The sequence below is a fragment of the Oncorhynchus nerka genome, linkage group LG20 (genome assembly GCF_034236695.1).
Source record: "Oncorhynchus nerka isolate Pitt River linkage group LG20, Oner_Uvic_2.0, whole genome shotgun sequence".
Classification (NCBI taxonomy): Eukaryota; Metazoa; Chordata; class Actinopteri; order Salmoniformes; family Salmonidae; genus Oncorhynchus; species Oncorhynchus nerka.
In genome coordinates this window covers 45,405,027-45,420,727 of record NC_088415.1, presented here as the reverse complement: position 1 = coordinate 45,420,727, position 15,701 = coordinate 45,405,027, and the positions used below count along the sequence as shown (strand labels likewise).

Here is a 15,701-nt window from a genome sequence, read left to right as displayed (position 1 = left end):
TGAGGTCTTGGCTGATTTATTTTGATTTTCCGATGGTGTCAAGCAAAGAGGCACTGAGTTTGAAGGTAGGCCTTGAAATACATCCACCTCAAATTGACTCAAATTATGTAAATTAGCCTATCAGAAACTTCTAAGGCCATGACATAATTTTCCAAGCTGTTTAAAGGTACACTAACATACATGTATGTGAACTTCTGACCCACTGGAATTGTGATACAGTGAAATAATCTGTCTAAACAATTGTTGGAAAAAGTACTTGTCATGCACAAAGTAGATGTCTTAACTGACTTGCCAAAACTATAGAAATTTGTGGCGTGGTTGAGAAACGAGTTTTAATGACTCCAACCAAAGTGTATGTAATCTACTCTATCACTTGTGAATGATGTCCAGCAAAAAAAACTGCCTTTGTTTTTTGCGTCTTTTCCGAATCATAGTCGCACACCTCATGTAACCTAGGTCCACAGACGATGCAATCTCAACCACACTGCACACTGCCCTAACCCATCTGGACAAGAGGAATACCTATGTGAGAATGCTGTTCATCGACTACAGCTCAGCATTTAACACCATAGTACCCTCCAAACTCGTCATCAAGCTCGAGACCCTGGGTCTCGACCCCGCCCTGTGCAACTGGGTACTGGACTTCCTGACGGGCCTCCCCCAGGTAGTGAGGGTAGGTAACAACATCTCCACCCCGGTGATCCTCAACACTGGGGCCCCACAAGGTTGTGTTCTGAGCCCTCTCCTGTCCTCCCTGTTCACCCACGACTGCGTGGCCACGCACGCCTCCAACTCAATCATCAAGTTTGCGGACGACACAACAGTGGTAGGCTTGATTACCAACAACGACGAGAAGGCCTACAGGGAGGAGGTGAGGGCCCTCGGAGTGTGGTGTCAGGAAAATAACCTCACACTCAACGTCAAAAAAACTAAGGAGATGATTGTGGACTTCAGGAAACAGCAGAGGGAACACCCCCCTATCCACATCGATGGAACAGTAGTGGAGAGGGTAGTAAGTTTTAAGTTCCTCGCCGTACACATCACAGACAAACTGAATTGGTCCACCCACACAGACAGCATCGTGAAGAAGGCGCAGCAGCGCCTCTTCAACCTCAGGAGGCTGAAGAAATTCGGCTTGTCACCAAAAGCACTCACAAACTTCTACAGATGCACAATCGAGAGCATCCTGTCGGGCTGTATCACCGCCTGGTACGGCAACTGCTCCGCCCACAACCGTAAGGCTCTCCAGAGGGTAGTGAGGTCTGCACAACGCATCACCGGGGGCAAACTACCTGCCCTCCAGGACACCTACACCACCCGATGTCACAGGAAGGCCATAAAGATCATCAAGGACAACAACCACCCGAGCCACTGCCTGTTCACTGTCCGCTATCATCCAGAAGGCGAGGTCAGTACAGGTGCATCAAAGCTGGGACCGAGAGACTGAAAAACAGCTTCTACATCTGCTAACCATGTGTATGTGACAAATAAAATTGGCATATGTTTTGATAAGGTTTGTATCACAAGTAAAGTGGCCAAATAATTTCTTAAAATTTAGCACATTAATCCACTTTACAAGGGGTGTAGAGCCTAACTGGCTTACATAAGCAGTGTGTGAGTTTCAAGTTTGGGGAAAATAATTTTTCTATAAAAATACACCTTTCATAATGAAAGCATTACATGCATAATCTCATTAGCGGTCAGTTTTGATAATGGTGTTTTCCCACTAATGGAACATTCGCCCTTATAGCCTACTACCATGTGCACATTGTTGCGCTTATAATGTAAAGAAATACGATTTTAACCTAAAATGTTCTGATCTGTTGCATCAGCTACATAGTCTGAGACAATTGTGGAATACAATGTTTGGGATATTTATTTCTCACATAGAATATGTTGATTTTTGTACTATGGGGGATAGCAGATTGACATAGGCTAGTGATTTTGTTGTTCTTTAGACCTACTCATCTTGTTGGCTGACGAAAAGTGAATGTGGACAGTTTTTCCAATATCTTCAATATGCACCTCGGAATTGGATAAGGACGCACGCAGTTGCGTTCCCCGAAGTGTCTGTTTTCACTTGTAGCCTGTGAGAAAGACCCGATCATGTGATGGAGAGCCATGTGAGTGAGAGATGCCTAGGAGCATGCAACACTCAGGGAGAAAGGCACAACGCAGCACTCTCATTCACAATTTATCCAAATCTTGTCTGTATGATATGACTAATGATGAATTGAAAAAAGTTTGTAGAACAAACACATTTACATGAATATCTTTAAATGAAGCATAAAGGAGTACCCATTTCTTTGTTAACCACTCAACACAGAATAGCCGCATGTGAGCGGTCCCTCAAATCGTTTGGAGCTTTGTTCAATTCTATTCTTCATAGGGCACAGCGGCCACTGGCCGCAAAAAGCATGGATTTTTTTAAGGGTGCATTACGGCCACAAAGGGGATGCCGCTGTGAAATTTGAGGCATTATCAAGTGCTTGTCAAATTGTGAATGAGAGACTAATGAAGTGTCTACAACCTGTGCAAGAAACTAAGCAGAACTCTTCAAATCATCATCATCAAACTAAGCAGAACTTTTCAAATCATCATTAGTCATATCATACAGCCTTACAATGAATTAAACATCTAACCATATAGCCCAACGTTTGTAGAACTACATTTTACATGAATAACTCTAAATTAAGCATATAGGAGTATCTATTTCTTTGTTAAACGCTCAACACAGAATAGAGCAGTCCCTCATCGTTTCGAGCTTTGTTCAATTGTATTCTTCATACTATAAAATAATGCCACGGAATTCTAAGCAAATCTTGTCTGCTAAATGAACTAGTGTAGCCCACAGCCATTTGGCATAGCCAGATCAGGACATAACATAAGGACAACTCAAAGTATGCTATTCTGTTCTTCTGAAATAGACTACATAGCCCTAGTTACTGCACAGTAAGATCAGGTAATGTGTTACCGACAAAATTGTGATATAAATTAATTTCCATGTAGAGCATATAAAATGGTGTCTGTATAAAACTCACCATAGAAATTATATTTATATTCTAGTAATTTTATGATTGACAATATGAACACTCCCTCCTTCCCCCACCCCAGGAGACATGCTGCGTCCCCTACTGCATGGAGAGCGCTACGTGGCTGGCTATGGGCTGCAGACGGGAGAGATCCACACCCTGATGTACAACAACCACCCATACCGGGCCTTCCCCGTGCTCCTGCTAGACACTGTGCCTTGGTACCTGCGCCTCTACATCCACACGCTCACTGTCACCAGCAAGGGCCGTGACAACAAACCCAGTGAGTACTTCAGTCCCGCTGTTCACCTGCTGACCCTGTTCCACCTAAGCCTGATATAAATGGCAGTTACCTATTGATAGCAGTTGAGGGAAAGGCCATTTCTTCCCACATGGGGGAGCACATGCTTCAGTATCATAAAGCCTCATGCAGCCACAAAATGTGCCTGACCTAAAATGTTATATTTTGAAGAGAACTTGACAAAGCGAAAACAGGTTTTTGAAATTTTTAGAAATGTCTTAAAAATAAAGAACATGCCTTATTTACGTAAGTATTCAGACCCTTTGCTATCAGACTCTAAATTAATCTCAGATGCATCCTTTTTCCATTTATCATTCCTGCGATGTTTCTACAACTTGATTGTCGTCCATCTGTGGTAAATTCAATTAATTTGAAAAGGCACACCTGTCCCACAATTGACAGTGCATGTCAGATCAAAAACCAAGCCATGAGGTGAAACTAATTGTCCACAGATCTCCAAAACAGGATTTTGTTGAAGCACAGATCTGGGGAAGGGTACCAACAAATATCTGCAGCATTTAAGGTTCCCAAGAACACAGTGGCCTCCTTCGTTCTTAAATGGAAGAAGTATGGAACCACCAAGACCCTTCCTAGAGCTGGCCGGACGGCCAAACTGAGCAATCGGGAGAAGGACCCGATGGTCCCTCTGACAAATCTCCATAGTTCTTCTGTGGACATGGGAGAACCTTCCAGAAGGACAACCATCTCTGTAGCACTCCACTAATCAGGGCTTTATGGTTGAGTGGCCAGACGGAAGCCACTCCTCAGTAAAAGGCACAGGACAGCCCGCTTGGAGTTTGCCAAAAGGCCCCTAAAGGACTCTGGCCATGAGAAACAAGATTCTCTGGTCTGATGAAACCAAGATTGAACTGTTTAGCCTGAATGCGTCACGTCTGGAGGAAACCTGGCACCATCCTTATGGTAAAACATGGTGGCGGCTGCATCATGCTGTGGGGATGCTTTTCAGCGGCAGGGACTGGGAGACTAGTCCAGATCGAGGGAAAGATCAACGGCGCAAAGTACAGAAAGATCCTTGATGAAAACCTGCTCAAGAGCACTCAGGACCTGACTGGGGCGAAGGTTCACCTTCCGTCAAGACAATGACCCTAAGAACACAGCCAAGACAACGCAGGAGTGGCTTCGGGACAAGTCTCTGAATAACATCTTTGAGTGGCACAGCCAGAGCTCGGACTTGAACCCGATTGGACATCTCTGGAGAGACCTGAAAATAGCTGTGCAGAAACGTTCCCCATCCAACCTGACAGAGCTTGAGAGGATCTGCAGAGAAGAATGGGAGAAACTCCCCAAATACAGGTGCGCCAAGCTTGTAGCGTCATACGCAAGAAGACTCTGGTCTGTAATCGCTGCCAAAGGTGCTTCAACAAGTAACTGAGTAAAGGGTCTGAATACTTATGTAAATGTGATATTTCAGGTTTTTTTCTATTTTATGAATCTGTAAAAAAAAATTAAACTGTTCGCTAAGGGTTATGTGTGTTTGTAGATTGAGGGAACATTTATTTCATTTTTTTTTTAATAAGGCTGTAACGTAACAAAATGTGGAAAAAGTCAAGGGGCCTGAATACTTTTCGAATGCACTGTAGTATCAATGAATTAATCAATGTTGGTATTATTTTCTCCTTCATGGCATGAAGAGTGCAATAGCTCAAACTGAAGAGGACTTCTATGAGATGATTGATTGGATTCTTTCTCTCGTTGATATGTTTCACACCTTTCCAATTCAGACTCAAAGTAGGAACTTCATTATCATAATGTGGGATGGGTATACAGTTGAAGTCGGAAGTTTACATAGTTATGTTGGAGTCATTAAAACTTGTTTTTCAACCACTCCACAAATGTCTTGTTAACTTTGGCAAGTCGGTTAGGACATTGTCAGTTCCAACAATTGTTTACAGACAGATTATTTCACTTATAATTGACTGTATGACAATTCCAGTGGGTCCGAAGTTTACATACACTAAGTTGATTGTGCCTTTAAACAGCTTGGAAAATTACAGAAAATGATGTCATGGCTTTAGAAGCTTTTGATAGGCTAATTGACATCATTTTAGTCAATTGGAGGTGTACCTTGCCCTGGTTTCTCAAATGATTGCCTCACCTGGTTCACCAACTACTTCTCTGATAGAGTTCAGTGTGTCAAATCGGAGGGTCTGCTGTCCAGACCTCTGGCAGTCTCTATGGGGGTACCACAGGGTTCAATTCTTGGACCGACTCTCTTCTATGTATACATCAATGATGTCGCTCTTGCTGCTGGTGAGTCTCTGATCCACCTCTACGCAGACGACACCATTCTGTATACTTCTGGCCCTTCTTTGGACACTGTCAACAACCCTCCAAACAAGCTTCAATGCCATACAACTCTCCTTCCGTGGCCTCCAATTGCTCTTAAATACAAGTAAAACCAAATGCATGCTCTTCAACCGATCGCTGCCTGCACCTGCCCGCCTGTCCAACATCACTACTCTGGACGGCTCTGACTTAGAATACGTGGACAACTACAAATACCTAGGTGTCTGGTTAGACTGCAAACTCTCCTTCCAGACCCACATCAAACATCTCCAATCCAAAGTTAAATCTAGAATCGGCTTCCTATTTCGCAACAAAGCATCCTTCACTCATGCTGCCAAACATACCCTTGTAAAATTGACCATCCTACCAATCCTCGACTTAGGCGATGTCATTTACAAAATAGCCTCCAATACCCTACTCAACAAATTGGATGCAGTCTATCAATCCGTTTTGTCACCAAAGCCCCATATACTACCCACCATTGCGACCTGTACGCTCTCGTTGGCTGGCCCTCGCTTCATACTCGTCGCCAAACCCACTGGCTCCATGTCATCTACAAGACCCTGCTAGGTAAAGTACCCCCTTATCTCAGCTCGCTGGTCACCATAGCATCACCCACCTGTAGCACTCGCTCCAGCAGGTGTATCTCTCTGGTCACCCCCAAAACCAATTATTTCTTTGACTGGAACGAACTACAAAAATCTCTGAAACTGGAAACACTTCACCCCCTCACTAGCTTTAAGCACCAACTGTCAGAGCAGCTCACAGATTACTGCACCTGTACATAGCCCACCTATAATTTAGCCCAAACAACTACCTCTTTCCCTACTGTATTTATTTATTTAGCTCCTTTGCACCCCATTATTTTTATTTCTACTTTGCACATTCTTCCACTGCAAATCTACCATTCCAATGTTTTACTTGCTATATTGTATTTACTTTGCCACCATGGCCTTTTTTTTTGCCTTTTACCCCCTTATCTCACCTCATTTGCTCAAATCGTATATAGACTTGTTTATACTGTATTATTGACTGTATGTTTGTTTTACTCCATGTGTAACTCGGTGTCGTTGTATGTGTCGAACTGCTTTGCTTTATCTTGGCAAGGTCGCAATTGTAAATGAGAACTTGTTCTCAACTTGCATACCTGTTTAAATAAAGTTGAAATAAACATTTAAAAAAACCTGTGGATGTATTTCAAGGTCTACCTTCAAACTCAGTGCCTCTGCTTGACACCATGAGAAAATCAAAAGAAATCAGCCAAGACCTCAGGAAAAACATTGTAGACCTCCACAAGTCTGGTTCATCCTTGGGAGCAATTTCCAAACGCCTGAAGGTGCCACGTTCATCTGTACAAACAATAGTACGCAAGTATGAACACCATGGGACCACACAACCTTCAGCTCAGGAAGGAGACGCGTTCTGTCTCCTAGAGACTTTGGTGCGAAAAGTGCAAATCAATCCCAGAACAACAGCAAAGGACCTTGTGAAGATGCTGGAGCAAACTGGCACAAAATTATCTATATCGACATATCCTGAAAGGCCGCTCAGCAAAGAAGAAGGCACTGCGCCAAAACGGCCATAAAAAAGCCAGACTACGGTTTGCATCTGCACATGGAGACAAAGATCGTACTTTTTGGAGAAATGTCCTCTGTTCTGGTGAAACAAAAATAGAACTGTTTGGCCATAATGACCATTGTTATGTTTGGAGGAAAAAGGGGGAGGCTTGCAAGCTGAAGAACACCATCCCAACCGTGAAGCACGTGGGTGGCAGCATCATGTTGTGGGTGTGCTTTGCTGCAGGAGGGTCTGGTGCACTTCGCAAAATAGATGGCACCATGAGGAACGGAAATTATGTGGATATATTGAAGCAACAGCTCAAGACATCAGTTTGGATGTTAAAGCTTGGTCGCAAATGGGTCTTCCAAATGGAAAAGGACCCCAAGCATACTTCCAAAGTTGTGGCAAAATGGCTTAATGACAACAAAGTCAAGCTATTGGAGTGGCCATCACAAAGCCCTGACCTCAATCCTATATTAAATTTGTGGGCAGAACTGAAAAAGCCTGTGCGAGCAAGGATGCCTACCAACCTGACTCAGTTACACCAGCTATGTCAGGAGGATTGGGACAAAATTCACCCAATTTATTGTGGGAAGCTTGTGGAAGACTACCCGAAAAGTTTGACCCAAGTTACACTGTTTAACTTGTTTAAAAATTGTTTATGTAAACTTCTGACCCACTGGGAATGTGATGAAAGAAATTAGATTAAGTAAATTATTCTCTCTACTATTATTCTGACATTTCACATTCTTAAAATAAATTGGTGATCCCAACTGACCTAAGACAGGGAATTTTTACTATGATTAAATGTCAGGTATTGTGAAACACTGCATTTAAATGTATTTGGCTCAGGTGTATGTAAACTTCCGACTTCAATTGTATGGTCTTCTCTATTCGCAACAGAAAATTGACAGTCAAATGATTTGGCGTAAATAAAAGCAAGCACCAAATGCTTGATAAGTGTATGACATGTGAAAGCTTAATTACAATATTAGTGGGAATATAATTGGATAATTACAGGGAAGTTCAGATTGATGCAGCGTGTGGATCGCTATTTCTAAGATCAATATGGACAATGCTCTGTGCTTGAAGTTGAATAGGCACTTTACTAACAAGGGGGCTTTGTTAGAGCACTATTTAAGAAATGAGAGAGAGGCTTACTGGTTTGACAGATGCAATTATGTCATCCATATATTTTTGTCGATAGGTCTATAGCTATTTCCTCCCATTCTGTCATCATGCACTCCTGTGTCAGACTCGGGCCTCAAGTCTGGGGTGGAACATTTACTTCTGAAAGTACCATGCTTAGATTCCTAATGACATTTCAGATTGATTTCTTTGCAAACAGCGATAGTTTAGTTCTGAACAAGACACACTAGTTTTGCTTTGGAGAAACACTTAATATTTAATATATTTTAATAGAGTAGGTAGGCTTATTAACATAGTTATTGGTGATTCTACCACTGTAATCAGATCTTCATTTTTATATTTTCAATAAATTAGCATGTTATAAATAAACATGTTAATTGTGTAGTTTAACCTATTGTGTAGGGCTTTGAATTGGGCAGCTAGTAGTCTATTTGCTAATAGGCTAATTATGTTCAGCCCACAGACAAGCTCAGGAACAAATTGGCTGGAGGCCAAACCTAGCTGTATATTGTAAATTCAACCATCATTCAGATCATCCAAATGTGTGGATATAGGCCTAGTACTAAACTTGAAGAACTTGTGGTTTGTCTCTGTGAAATTGTAGTTGCTCACCAGTGTTATTTTTATTGCTATATAGCACTGGTCCTCTTACATTTAAATTCCAGGTTGCATATCACAATATTTAAGCGCATATCGGATGGTCTGCTCTGCCCATAAGTCACACCAAGCATAGGGTCACTTTTTTTTTTACCATTCTTTTTTTTTTACCCTGCTCTGTGTATTCAATGTATTCCATTTAAAATGTGCCTCCCAGTGTGGCTAGTTCCAGGGCTATTATGACACATCTGACAGTTCCTTCTCTATATGTTCCTAGGGCAAGTGCAGGGGGGTTGCCTAGCAACACATGCCTCGGCGGGAGACACGGTCTGCATATTCCCATGATTTGTGAATCTATCCGGACAGTACAGCTAGCTAGTTTTTGTTTAAGCTGTTGGGTTTCTCACCTCTGCTACACCTATATATTATGTTACTGTCACTATTAGGGCTGTGACGGTATTTGTATAACCATGTAATCAATGATATTGGATGATTGTTATTTTAAAATCAACTTCATAGAGTCGGCAAACTTTACTCAAAAGCAGCAAATTAAAAGGAAGCCTGTTTTACGTCTAAACTCTGATATAAGGAGAGATAGGATGAGGAAAAACCCAGCCATAAAACAAAATGACGGGTGCGGTTGAGTCTGTTTCCACGTTAACATGGACTCTTTACAACATGTTTAAACTTGGCTGCTCCTTGGTTCAGCAAGCAAACAAATCTTCAGTTGCCTAGGCTATGCATAGGATAATGTTATATATCTATCACACACACAGACAGACAGTCATGGCCAAAAGATTTGAGAATGACACAAATATTAATTTTCACAAAGTCTGCTGCCTCAGTTTGTATGATGGCAATTTGAATATACTCCAGAATGTTATGAAGAGTGATCAGATTAATTGCAAAGTCCCTTTTTGCCATGCAAATGAGCTGAATCCCCCCAAAAACATTTCCACTGCATTTCAGCCCTGCCTCAAAAGGACCAGCTGACATGTCAGTGATGCTCTCGTTAACACAGGTGTGAGTGTTGACAAGGCTGGCGATCACTCTGTCATGCTGATTGAGTTCGAATAACAGACTGGAAGCTTCAAAAGGAGGGTGGAGCTTGGAATCATTGTTCTTCCTCTGTCAAATATGGTTACTTGCAAGGAAACACGTGCTGTCATCATTGCTTTGCACAAAAAGGGCTTTTACAGGCAAGGACATTGCTGCCAGTAAGATTACATCTAAAAAAAACAAACATTTATCAGATAATCAAGAACTTCAAGGAGAGCGGTTCAATTGTTGTCAAGAAGGCTTCAGGGCACCCAAGAAAGTCCAGCAAGTGCCAGGACCGTCTCCTAAAGTTGATTCAGCTCCGGGATCGGTGCACCACCAGTACAAAGCTTGCTCAGGAATGGCAGCAGGCAGGTGTGAGTGCATCTGCACGCACAGTGAGGCGAAGACTTTTGGAGGATGGCCTGCAAGAAGGGCAGCAAAAAAGCCACTTCTCTCCAGGAAAAACATCAGGGACAGACTGATATTCTGCAAAAGGTACAGGGATTGGACTGCTGGGGTAAAGTCATTTTTTCTGAATCCACTTTCCGATTGTTTGGGGCATCTGGAAAAACGCTTGTCCGGAGAAGACAAGGTGAGCGCTACCATCAGTCCTGTGTCATGCCAACAGTAAAGCATCCTGAGACCATTCATGTGTGGGGTTGCTTCTCAGCCAAGGGAGTGGGCTCACTCACAATTTTTCCTAAGAACACAGCCATGAATAAAGAATGGTACCAACACACCCTCCGAGAGCAACTTCTCCCAACCATCCAGGAACAGTTTGGTGACAAACAATGCCTTTTCCAGCATGATGGCGCACCTTGCCATAAGGCAAAAGTGATAACTAAGTGGCTCGGGGAACAAAGCATCGATATTTTGGGTCCATGGCCAGGAAACTCCCCAGACCTTAATCCCATTGAGAACTTGTGGTCAATCCTCAAGAGGCGGGTGGTCAAACAAAACCCCACAAATTCTGACAAACTCCAAGCATTGATTATGCAAGAATGGGCTGCCATCAGTCAGGATGTGGCCCAGAAGTTAATTGACAGCATGCCAGGGCGGATTGCAGAAGTCTTGAAAAACAAGGTTCAGCACTGCAAATATTGACTCTTTGCATCAACTTCATGTAATTGTCAATAACAGCCTTTGACACTTATGAAATGCTTGTAATTATACTTCAGTATTCCATAGTAACATCTGACAAAAATATCTAGACACTGAAGCAGCAAACTTTGTGAAAATGTATATTTGTGTCATTCTCAAAACTTTTGGCCACGACTGTACACATATGTACAGTGGCAAAAAAGAGTATGTGAACCCTTTGGAATTACCTGGACTTCAGCATAAATTCGTCATAAAATTTGATCTGATCTTCATCTAAATCACAACAATAGGCAGTCTGCTTAAACTAATAACACACAAACAAGTATACGTTTTCATGTCTCTATTGAACACACCGTGTAAACATTCACAAAGCAGGGTTGGAAAAGTATGTGAACCCTTGGATTTAATAATTGGTTGACGCTCTTGGCAGCAATAACCTCAACCAAACGTTTTCTGTAGTTGTGGATCAGACCTGCACAACGGTCAGGAGGAATTTTGGACCAGTCTCCTTTCCAAAATTGTTTCAGTTTAGCAATACTCTCAGGATGTCTGGTGTGAACCGCTCTCGATGTCATGCCACAGCATCTCGATCTGTGTTTAGGTCAGGACTCTGACTGACTCCAGAAGGTGTGTTTTCTTCTTTTGAAGCCATTCTATTGTTGATTTACTTCTATGTTTTGAGTTGTTGTCTTGTTGCATCACCCAACTTCTGTTGAGCCTCAGTTGGTGGACAGATGGCCTTATATTCTCCTGTGAAATGTCTTGATGAACTTGGTAATTCATTTTTCTGTCGATGATAGCAAGCTGTCCAGGCCCTGAGGCAGCAAAGCAGCCTCAAACCATGATGCTCCCTTTACCATACTTTACAGATGGGTTGAGGTTTTGATGTTGGTGTGCTGTGCCTTTTTTCTCTCCACACATAGTGTTGTGTGTTCCTTCCAAACAACTCAACTGTAGTTTAATCTGTCCACAGAGTATTTTGCCAGTAGCACTGTGGAACATCCAAATGCTCTTTTGCGAACTTCAGACGTGCAGCAATGTTTTTTTGGACAGCAGTGGCTTCTTCCATGGTGACCTCCCATGAACACCATTCTTGTTTGGTGTTTTACGTATCGTAGACTCGTCAACAGATGTCAGCATGTTCCAGATATTTCAGTAAATCTTTAGCTGACACTCTAGGATTCTTCAGGACGGCAACAGTGCTGAACTTTCTCACTTTATAGACAATTTGTCTTACTGTGGACTAATGAACATCAAAGGCTTTTAGATATACTTTTGTAACCCTTTCCAGCTTTATGCAAGTCAACAATTCTTAATCTTGGGTTTTCTGAAATCTCTTTTGTTCGGGGGATGGTTCACATCAGGCAATGCTTCTTGTGAATAGCAAACTCATTTTTTTTTTTATAAGGCAGGGCAGCTCTAACCAACATCTCCGATCTCGTCTCAATGATTGTACTCCAGGTTAGCTGACTCCTGACTCCAGTTAGCTTTTGGAGAAGTCATTAGCCTAGGGGTTCATATACTTTTTCCTACTATATAATGATTGCTATTTGACCAATTTTTATGATGGTGACTTCAGTCATTTGACTGACAAAACCTCCATCCAAAATGCCATGACCTTCACATTTGGGGCGGCAGGTAGCCTGGTGGTTAGCGCGTTGGGCCAGTAACCGAAGGGTTGCTGGATCGAATCCCCAAGCTGTCATTCTGCTCCTGAACAAGGCCGTTAAGTTAACCCACTGTTCCCGGGTAGGCCGTCATTGTAAATAACAATTTGTTCTTAAATGACTTGCCTAGTTAAATAAAGGTAAAAAAATATATAAAAACAGCCCAAGTCGTCATTTTACTTGTCTTTCATTGTTGTGAGTAAATAAATACAATTTCTCTTACTCCCCTCTTTTCTACCTAGGCTACATTCACTACCAGCCATCCAAGGACCGCCTTCGGCCCCACCTGCTCGAGATGCTGGTCCAGCTGCCCCCTAACTCTGTGACCGAGGTGACCATGCAGTTTGAGAGGGCACTCCTCAAGTGGACCGAGTACACCCCCGACCCCAACCATGGCTTCTACGTCGGGTACCACTTGACTTTGACTTTGATTCATGTTCACTTTTTACAGAAACTGAAAAAGGGCAATGCTATGGGTGAAGTTCTGTACTCTCTCTGTCTAATGAAATGCAAACTGTGATGGAAATTTTAGGTATAAATACATTTTTCATGTTTGCCTAGTGCTGTCAGCTTTTATACGTGCCCTTTTCTCTTGTCTTGCTTCAATTCTGATTGAAGATGGGGCCATTGCTGAAATTGAGATGCTACTTGCTTATAGTCTCTCGATGTTCAGGTTTGCAGTAGAAGATATCTGATTAAATGTTGTCCCTCGCTTCAGGTCTTCTGTTATCAGCGCTCTCGTGCCCAGTGTCGTTGCCATGGATACCAACAGCACCCGGGAATGCCCACTTTTCAGCAGCTTGTGAGTAATGAGGCTGTTTTTTTAAAGTAGTGTTTGAGCACTTACGTAGTAGTTGTCTTAAGTGTGTTAGTTTATCACCTGAGGTAATGCAATTTGAATGCATCTCAAGGAAATTACACCAAATAAAATCCTATTTTAAAAGTAGTGTACTATTCCTCAATTCCATTGATTTGAAATGGAATTGACTCCTAACTCTCATACAGTGGTTCCTCCTTTAAAAGTTTCGAGCTTACACCGCGGGACTTAGAGGTACACCTTCATTGCTCCAGACCACCACAAGGGAGAGTTAAAGCACTCATTATGCGTTTGGGTCCCAAGGTTTTAATATGACCAATCATATCGTTATGTTTGGAGGAAAAAGGGGGATGCTTGCAAACCGAAGAACACCATCCCAACCGTGAAGCATGGGGGTGGCAGCATCATGTTGTGGGGGTGCTTTGCTGCAGGAGGGACGGGTGCACTTCACAAAATAGATGGCATCATGAGGGAGGAAAATATGTGGATATATTGAAGCAACATCTTGGTCGCAAATGGGTCTTCCAAATGTACAATGACCACAAGCATACATCCAAAGTTGTGGCAACATGGCTTAAGGACAACAAATTCAAGCTATTGGAGTGGCCATCACAAAGCCCTGACCTCAATCCTATAGAACATTGTGGGCAGAACTGAAAAAGCGTGTGCGAAGCAAGGAGGCCTACAAACCTGACTCAGTTTCACCAGCTCTGTCAGGAGCGATGGGCCAAAATTCACCTAACTTATTGTGGGACGCTTGTGGAAGGCTACCCAAAACATTTGACCCCAAGTTAAACAATTTGAAGGCAATGCTACCAAATACTAATTGAGTGTATGTAAATGAAAAGCTCAAATGAATCACTCTCTACAATTATTCAGACATTTCACATTCTTAAAATAAAATGGTGATCCTACCTGACCTAAAACAGTGAATTTTTACTAGGATTAAATGTCAGGAATTGTGAAACTGAGTTTAAATGTATTTGGCTAAGGTGATGTAAACTTCTGACTTCAACTGTAAATATATATATATATATATTATATGTGTATATATAACATTTGTTATCGAGCCGTGATGCCTGCAGATTACAGATTGCCTTTGCCGATCACTCATCTTCCTTCATCAGTGAGTCAATGGCTTGAATAGTCATTGACTCACTCACTCACGCGTTGAAAAAGAACAAGATGGAGTCACAATCCATGCCAGCCACACCTGTGTGCTCAGGAACTCCACCACCTACAGGAAGAGTCTATATACAGTACGTGGCGGGTTCGTCAGGTTTTCGGTTCACCCTGACATTTCCATTCCTCTTCTGACAACAGAACTTGACCAACTGCTCACCAGGCACAGCAAGGGATACCCGGACTGTTCTGCTATTCCAAGGATGTGTAACCGAAGAGATGCCACGTGTGGGCACAGAATACAGTACATAGCCTTCCCCCTGTGGGCCTCTATTTCAGCATCGTTTCGCGCTGCTCTGAGACAAGCATGGAGAAACGAAAATGTCAAATATTCCATGATATTCTTAAGATATGTGTTGACTGAATATAAGTAAGTGGTGTCTGCTAAATAATCAAGTTAGGTTTCTCCAGAAATAAATCATTCTAAATAACTGGCTTTATTTACAAATTAGTGAGAATGTCTCACCCCATGTTCAAGAATGGCCTTTTTCTCGCTCGTGCTGGGTTAAATGAAAACGAAATCTCCAAAATATTTTTACTTTTAAAACAGAGATGTATTATTATTAATTCATTTATAATGATATAAAAGCCCCTTAGATATTCTCACAGATCCTAACGGAAAATGCCCCTTAGATATTAATATAGAGTCCTCAAATCCTCTAAATGTAATTATTGGCTGAAAGTCACATCATTGAAAACATATTTTAAGATGCATTGTTGGTCTTATTTATTTAAAGAGCATATTGAAGTTAGAAGCAAAAGCCTACAACTATTTTAGTACTGTTTTGGCTGCTCTGAGACAAGCACGACACAGAGATTCTTTAGCTAAATCGCCCAGTACTGTACTGCCGGACATCGCATTGTGCAGTGTAGAGGTCGACCGATTAATCGGAATGGCCGATTTTAAAGTTTTAATAGCAATCGGTAATCTGCCTTTTTGGGCACCG

At 42.2% G+C, this 15,701-nt stretch overlaps 1 protein-coding gene across 1 annotated transcript in view; it reads left to right on the top strand.

Moving 5' to 3' along the window:
- The window catches only part of LOC115102619 (GPI transamidase component PIG-T-like), a 35,253-nt gene that overhangs the window by 15,471 nt on the left and 4,081 nt on the right, over positions 1 to 15,701 (top strand). The window contains exons 9-11 of the mRNA XM_029622751.2: positions 3,115 to 3,315; positions 12,998 to 13,163; positions 13,474 to 13,557. Of these exons, the coding sequence (XP_029478611.1) occupies positions 3,115 to 3,315; positions 12,998 to 13,163; positions 13,474 to 13,557 (451 nt within the window). The remainder of the gene's footprint in view (positions 1 to 3,114; positions 3,316 to 12,997; positions 13,164 to 13,473; positions 13,558 to 15,701) is intronic.